Raw genomic sequence first — 8,775 nt, 5'->3', positions numbered from 1 at the left:
AAAGGTTAACAATCTGTTAACTCAAGACTTGTGACTACATTTACACAATCAAAGTTCGATACAACGTAAAGGGGTTCTTGCAGAAAATTTCTATATATATGGACAATATAACGTATATGTAACTACATTTACACAGTTTATATTTCACTTACAGTGATTTTACAAAGTTGTCCTAAAAAACTACACGAGGAAGTACAGAAGCGCAAGAAACAATGTCAGTTGGTATGCGTCTCTTTGAAACTCATCTTCACTTTGGAAAAACTACCACACATGAAGATAGAAAGTCATATTAATTATCCAACGAATAATCAAAATTTATAAACATCCTTATTTATTCATAATATTATTGTAGAAAAAAAGTACCTTCAATGGATCACCAGAGGGATCTGGATAAATCTCCAAATTTTTTTCATTGATGAAAAGCGGTTGAACAAGTTCTTGGCAAAATCAAAAAAATATTTTGTAGATTCAACTACAAAAAATAAACAACATGAAGCCCAGAAATATGCTTGAACGATTGTTGATGAAAGTTGAAAATAGGAGAAAGAAAAGCATGATTGTTTATACTATAGAAAAGAGAATACTCACTAGTGGTTCCCTTGTAGAGACATTTTGACTCTGGTGCTCCGTAGTTGCATTTTTGGTACCTCTCCAGTGTTTTCAGCATGCTGCTAGAAGAATAAATGTAATTAATTACACGTTACAAATACTAAAATGAAGTTCAAATGGTGTATTAAGACTAGTGAACTATTGAGGATCAAAACCAAATGTAAATGTAGCCTATGGTGTTTTTATAAGATCGGTGAAACAATCTAAGAAGAAGTGAATCTTGTGCATTTCATTGGAATTGCTACAGGTTGGATTCAAACTTGTCACCTCTAAAATTCAATTAGAAAATCCTAACTACTGCTGCAAGATCAGTGACCATTTGCGTTTATTTTCTTTAAAATATAAGTTATTTACATAGAGAGGCAACAAATAATTAAGCAGGAGCGGTAATCTACTTGCTGGATTTCATAGTTAGTGTTGCTGGACAAGTATCTACCAGTTTCGATCCATAATTTTTTGTAGATCAGAAGTTTGTGTAATTCTTCTGCTAATAGAAAACTAAATATAGAAAATCAAAGTTACAACGAAAACTCCCTGGAAAATCTATAAGGCAAAACTGAAAAAAAAAAAAAAAAAAAAAAAAAAGAGAGAGAGAGAAAAATGAAAAAGAATCAACTGTGACCAAAGAAACCCTAGAGCTGGAAACATATCTAAAATGAGATAGTTGAAGTTAGATACATAAAAAGTAGTACATATATCCATATATATGTTATACCTTGAGCTGCTACAAAACTCATAGAGCTTTCCCCTGTTGGAGAAGATGATCAAAACACCCTCAGCGTCATAGAGAACGGAAAGCTCGTAAGCATTTTTCAGCAGTCCATTTATGCGCTTTGCAAAGGTGACTTGCCTGTTAATTTTGTACTCTATCCTCTTCAATTCCACTCTCCCTCTCCCCCATTCTCACAATCACGGAATCTATCACCAAAAAAAATACAAAGATTCATAGCACGATTGCCATCCCGGATATGTTCCTAATGCACGATTGCCATCCCGGAGTTCTAAGATGTCATGTACAAGATGTCTAGCGGTGGCTTCAACATTCAGACTACTAATGCATTCGAATTCATTACAGAGCTCACCAAAGTGGTCGTGGTTCTTCGGTTGAGGGTTTTTTCATATTTAACAAAGTGAAGTAGTGTGAGGGCAGAGAGTGGGTGGAGACATCGGTCAGAGACATTTTTTTGGGGGAGATCAGAGGTTTGGTGATGTTGCGATCTTGTTGTGGGAGAAAAGAGGAGTGGTGATGATATTGGGTTTTTTTAGGTATTGAGTGAGAGAGAAGAACAATGGAAATAAGGTAGAGGATACAATGGCGGCCTTTCAAACTTTTGAAACTTTCATCTCCCCCCAAGTTGAGAAAGAAGAAAACGCGCGTTTCATTAAATATAATATAAAGCGACATCTCTACACGACATATATTTTCACATAGGTGCCCTCCGTGTTTTTAATTTTTTTTATTGGACACTAATTTAGGGTACATACAAATGAGTGTCCTCTATCCTTCAAATATTGGAAATCTGACATTATTTTTAGGACATGCAAAAAATGAGTATCCTACATCCGTGTGTGTCATTGTTTGCGTGTCATTAAAATGTTGTTTTCTAGTAGTGAACCCTCTCTCCCCTCACGTCTCGACGCAATTGACACCAACAACCATATATTTTAAATTAAAAAGACGCGCACACACACACACACACACACACACACACACACATATATATATATATATATATATATATATATATATATATAACTTAGGATATGAAAAAAAATATCCAACCCATCTCCATTTTTATTTTTAGTTTCCATTATTTTTCAATCCTAACAATTTGCCCATGTACTTTTTAAGAAATGAATAGTGTTACTATAAATATTGAGAAACGTTATTCATTTTCTTAAAAAATAAGTTGAAGTTTTGGTTGTCGGTTTTAGTCTTTTTTTTTATGATTGTATATTTATATTTTAATTTTATCTACTAATTATAATTTAAAGTAGTAATTAATATTTACAATATCCTATTATATTCAAACTATATTAGTTGATCAGAAATTTAACCGATAATTGACAAAGTAATTTGTATCGATAAATTCATGAAAAAAAATTCAAATTTAGTGTATGCCAACAATTTATCTTTTTATAATTTTGTGATAATATCATTTATTAACTTATATATATATATATATATATATATATATATATATATATATATATATATATATATATATATATATATATATATATATATGAAGCTTAGGAATAGTAAACTGGGCATTTTTTTGGCAGAAATGGTCCCTGCACTTTGCTCCTCATTCTTTACCTATTTTGATATTTTTGGTCCTTGCAATCAATATTTTTACACTTTTTAGGAATCTTTTAATATTTAAAGTTTGGCCACAAAACTTTAACGGTTTGACAGCTTTGATCCCTTTTCTAGAAATTTGTTACTTTAATTCTTTAACTATTTTGACATTTTTGGTACTTGCAATCAATATTTTTACATTTTTTAAGAACCTTTTAATATTTAACGTTTGGCCACAAAACTTTAACGGTTTGACAACTTTGATCCTTTTTCTAAAAATTTGTTAATTCCTACCTCTTTAATTCTTTAACCGTTTTGAAACTTCTGATCCTTGCAGTCAAAACTTTTACATTTTTTCATAAAAACTTGAAAAAAACGATCCGGGGCAAACTCTGAGCTTTTCATCCTTGCACTTTCTACGTCTGTCATATTTATCGATTCGGAAACAATATTGAAAACTTCTGGCCCCCGCGTAGCGGGGTAACCTTTCTAGTTATAAATAAAAAGGTAAGAATATATACTTTTGATAATTAATTATTAAAAAATGATGTTTTTAACAATCTATGTAAGTTATAAAATAACAAATAGAATAAAAAAAAAATAAAGTGTAGTTACTATTTACTTTAACTTTTTTACTTCATTTGAATATTAAAAAATAAAAAAATATTATGTAAATAAAAAAAATAAAAATCTGGCAAGCAATGCAATATAAAGTGATCATCGAAAAAAAATTGAAAAATAAAAAATAAAAATAGATGATGTAAATAAAAAATAAAAATCTGGCAAGCGCAATATAAAATGATCAATGAAAACAAATTACGGTAAGCAAAGCAATATAACATGGCCTTGGCAAGCAAACAGTCTTTTCTTATTAATATGAAACTAGAGAAGTTTCAAAGATGATGATCACCATTGTTTTTTATCAAAATTGTAATGAGGTTTTTGTTTGTATATATCAAAGTTAAGTGTTCAAACATTATCAATCATTTTCTAAAAAACCCTATTTCCCGTTACACTCTGAATTTATCACAAAGGAACCCACAACCCACCCAAAATCCCCATCACCAATAAATGACATTACGTCTTTCAATTTGAAATCATAAATATCTAACATTATTTTAGAAAAAAGGTGCATCCAATGTTGGGTTTACATGATTAACCCGTTGAATAAAACAAATGGGTATTTCACTTTACATGACTAACCCTAGAATAAAATAATTGATCCTCCATTTTACATGATTTACGACTTGAATACATCATATCTTCAATGCTTTTTGCACATGGGAATTTTCAAAAGCCTAAAGGAGTTATCAAGTGATTCTTTCTTTTTCATTGCTTTGGCATTTCGCCCAACTAGTCTTTTCCATATAAATTCTTTTGTTTTGTATATTATTATGTTGTTACCATTTGACTTACCTTTTAGGAGTGCCAACAAGGTCATATGTTATCATATTAAAGGTGTTCTATATCATGTTACCAAAATCTTGCTTTCCGAATCTACAAGGTGTAAGCAAGACCCTTCTTATAGATTACCTTTGTCCTTTTCAAGGAACAAAATTATTTAAAATGGAATATATTTCTTGAATGCACATATATTCTATGTTGAAGTTAGTTCATTGATAAATGATGCTTGGTTGCAATATACCACCCTTTAACTACCATAAATATCATTGCTTGAGCCAAATAAAATTGTTTGGATACTCATTATAAACCTACCCATGACCAAAAAACCAACACTCTTTTGTATAGCAACTCGTAGAAACTTCTTCAAAGAATCTTGTTTTGTTATCGTATAAGATCTGATTGAATTAGATTAGATTATATAATATTAGATAAGTTTTCAAAGACTACTTTTAATTAGAGTGATAGGTGTTAGAAATTTGGGTTTAATGACACATGGAAATCTCAGAATCGTGAATATCAGCTTCAAATCTAAGTATTTGGGTAGTACTCTCAAATCCTCAATTAGATAAGACTTAGAAAAAATCAAAGAAAATAAAAAAAGAATGAGAGGGTATGTTTTTAGTAAGTACTAGATTATAACCAAAAAATTGGTTTTTGATTTATGTTGAAAACTGTCACAAACCACCAAAACTGTTTTAGATAAAAGCCAAAAATTGGGTCAGTTCTCAGAAAAATCAGTCAGGAGCTCTACCCCTTGGACCCCGCCAAGGGCTACCGCCCGTTGGACCCCGCTTCCACGGGCATTGCCCCCGAATCCCCATTCGTTTAGGGGCTTTGGTCCTAAATAACAGTGTATTTTGAATCTTGAACAAACTTAAACAAATGTGCATTCTACCTTTCAAACTTGTTTAATATTAATCAAAATTGATTTTGGTCAACAAATCATTACACTTAAATACAATTAATAAAACATTCACCAACAATATGAAAACCATGTCTTTCATACGTACAAGATTTCATACATACAAAAGTTCGAGTGCTAATCAATGTTCCATCCTTTTTAATGAACAATATGTAATTGTTGCATCATTCTTCTCTCAGTCAAATCGTGTTAAAAACGAATTATAATACAATCATGTTATATCATTAGTCTTTTTCTCAATCAAATCGTGTTTAAAAAACAAATTATAATACAATCATGTTACATCATACCGTATTATAACAAACAAGTATTCAATAAAAGATAAGTAGGACAAAACACAACTTAAAATACATTAAGCATTATTCTTTCATTCATTGTTTTCAATCAAACATATTATATTATGTTTATACACAAAGAAATTGAAGTTTTCAAATCGAAAGTTTGTATACTATCGAGTCATAAAAGATGGACAATAAGGAAGAAAACATTCCACACTTTATAAAGTACACAATCTTCATGTTTTCTACCCCATAAAACACCATTGAAATCTAATCCCCTAATTAAACAACCTTAAATCAACATTATAATTATAATAATTATTAAATTAAAAACACAAAAAAAAAAAAAAAAAAAGTTGAAATTTATGATCAACCACCAACCCACTCACCTTTTGGGAGTGTCGTGAACAACTTGCTAAAAGACATTAAATTTCAATCCATTACCAACTAACGGCCACCGTACTTCCGACGACTCGTTTCCCGTCCGACCACTCAATCCGGCCAAAAGCATTTGAGTTCACCGGCATCGCCGCCGCCGTGAATGTCACTGTGTATGATTTCTTCTCATTCACTTGAGAAAAACTTAACGTTTGAGGAACCACCGATATTTGCACCGATTTGTTATCGGAAAACGTGGAGACTTTGTAGGTTGATGATTCACCGCCAACGTTAGTTAAAGTTCTTGTTTGCTTAACCACGGTGGCGCCGCCACTTTTGCTACTTGAACCCGATGGAACAACCACCGCGAATGAAGGGTAGTTAAGATCACCGACGCTGTATTTTTTTGTAGAGTCGCAACCAGTGGTTCTCTTCGTTACCACTTGAATCTGCGCCGCCGTGTAATTCAATGCACAGAGAAAATCAAAATAGTCATCGGCGGAGATGTCGTAAACCAGCCCTGGGTTGAGGGCGGATACAGGGTCAACATGACCTGCGCCATGGTCAAACGGAGTTGAAGGGTTGCCGGTGGCGAGGTCTTCGATTATTTTCCCGTTTTTGTAGGCTGTGTACGCGGTAGTCATTAGGGCGGACTTAATAGCTGCCGGACTCCAATTTGGATGCGCCGCCTTCAGCAACGCCGCAAGTCCGCTTACATGGGGGCAAGACATCGACGTGCCGGATATGATGTTGAACTCCACGCGCCGAGAGTCGTCCGGCAATCCGGTGGGTCCAACTGCTCCTGACCACCCTGCTAAGATGTTGACACCTGGCGCCAAAATGTCTGGTTTTAGAATCTCCGGCGTGATGGTGTTGGGTCCCCGGGAACTGAATGACGCCACCACCGGCGACGGTTCGATCCCAAGTTTTGTCCCTTCAAATAGGATTGTCGCCGTTGGGGATGAATCAGAAATCACATACTTCCGTATCTCGTCACCGGCTTTTTGACCCACGGTGGTGGCTGGCAATAAATGGGCGTCGGCCACCAGTTCTTCACCATTAGCGGCGGTGTTTGTCAAAACCATACCGGCGCCACCAGCTTCTTTCACAACTGAGCCCTTTTGAACTCTAGCATTAACCCCTCTATCGCAAAGTACGAGTTTACCCTTCACCATCTCCGGTATCAACGTCCCCGGCATACACAGAGCACCACTCGTCGAATTACTAGCGTTTCCGGCGTAGACAATCGGCAGCATCTTATTCGGTAGTGATGGACCTTTGTACAACGATACGCCGGAGAAGTTTTTCCCGTTTCCTAGACTAACATACGCCGGGAAATCACGGTCTAACGTCCCAGCACCGACGGTTGTTATCCACGGCGACACGTTTGATAAACTGTAGGGAGTGGGTCCGGCATTACCGGCGGAGCAAGATATCAAGATACCCTTTTCCATGGCGGCGAAGGCTCCAATCGCCACGCTGTCACGGTAATAGTCAGCCGTACCACCGCCGAGTGACATAGACATGACATTAACGTTGTCGGTGATTGCCTTCTCCATAGCTGCTAATATATCGGAGCTGAAACAGCCACCGACCCAGCAAACTTTGTAAACCGCCACCCTAGCTCGCGGCGCCATCCCACGGGCTGACCCAGAGGCGTATCCGAGTAAATTCGCTCCGGTAACAACCGATCCACCGGTGGTGGTTGAAGTGTGGGTTCCATGGCCATCATCGTCTCTAGGAGATCTGTTCTCTTTCGATTCATCGATTGGGCCCAAAGTCGCCTCGTATCCTTTCGCGAAAAACCTCGCTCCGATCAGTTTCCGGTTACAGTTAGAAAGAGTGAAGTTCGTACCAGTTTCACACGCGCCGTTCCACGCGCTAGGGACTGGACCCATTCCGGTGTCGTCAAAGCTCTTGCTCTCCGGCCAAACACCGGTATCAAAAACACCAATAACAACGTCACTATCTCCGGCGGACTGTGGGAACAAATTAGTGTTTTGATCGAGGCCTAGAAACTCGGGCGTCCGTGTTGTATGAAGCTCGTATTTCAACTCCGGCAAAACAGAGAGAATCCCGGGTAGGTTTTCAAGAGATTCAGCTTCTTGAACACTGAGCCTGGTGGAGAATCCATGGATGACTTTCTCATAAGTGTAGATCATCTCCGCCGATTCCGACACCGATTTAAGCGACGCATCGAACCACTGCCTGTGATCCTCTCCGAAACTCGTCGGCATGTCGTGCTTCGCCATGTGAACAATGTAAGTCTTCTTCTCCTCCGCCATTGAAACATGGCAAAAACCCAGAAACAGAACAACAACACCAACAAAGTTCGTCATTGTAATCAACCCCATGGGCGTGAAATATAGAGTAAGAATAGAGAAGAAGGATCAGAGTTGCAGCATTATTATATAAACAGTGAGGGTTTGAACAGCTGTGTGAAAGTCGAGTAAAAAAAGTGGGAGTTGCAGAAAGAGAGAAGGTAGTGGGGACGGTGGAGTGGTGTCTGGTTCTGTGTATGATTGCGTTAAAACAAAAGAGATGACAGCTTTAGTGAGTGAGTGTCTGTGTGTGTCTGTGTCTGTGTTTGTGTTGTGTGTGATATATATGTATATCTTCTTCTCGTGGGTAAACACATACACACCTTACTCTTACCTGTTAAACTCTAATTAAACTTAACATGAAGTTACAAGTTTGGTCCTTATAATATGTCAAAGTTATGGATGTGTTCAGAATGTTTCATTTGTTGTACAACTATTTATTAAACTTTGTTTACTCTCTCTCTCTTATACGGCGTTAAAATTATAATTTATAAGAGAAATTTCGGATAAAGTATTAATATTTTGGTAAGTTTATAGTTTAGTCTAAACTTTTAATTTTTT

The 8,775-nt window shown here is 36.1% G+C and overlaps 1 protein-coding gene across 1 annotated transcript; it reads right to left on the bottom strand.

The window, feature by feature from the left end:
* Window positions 1-5,656: 5,656 nt before the first annotated feature.
* On the bottom strand, window positions 5,657-8,530 carry LOC111880248 (subtilisin-like protease SBT1.7). The gene has a single exon (XM_023876657.3). The coding sequence runs from the start codon at window positions 8,245-8,247 to the stop codon at window positions 5,956-5,958; it is 2,292 nt and encodes a 763-aa protein (XP_023732425.1). The 5' UTR covers window positions 8,248-8,530; the 3' UTR covers window positions 5,657-5,955.
* Between the last annotated feature and the right edge of the window lie 245 nt (window positions 8,531-8,775).

The sequence above is a fragment of the Lactuca sativa genome, chromosome 3, assembly GCF_002870075.4.
Source record: "Lactuca sativa cultivar Salinas chromosome 3, Lsat_Salinas_v11, whole genome shotgun sequence".
In the NCBI taxonomy this organism is placed as follows: domain Eukaryota; kingdom Viridiplantae; phylum Streptophyta; class Magnoliopsida; order Asterales; family Asteraceae; genus Lactuca; species Lactuca sativa.
This window is presented reverse-complemented; position numbering and strand designations above follow the sequence as displayed.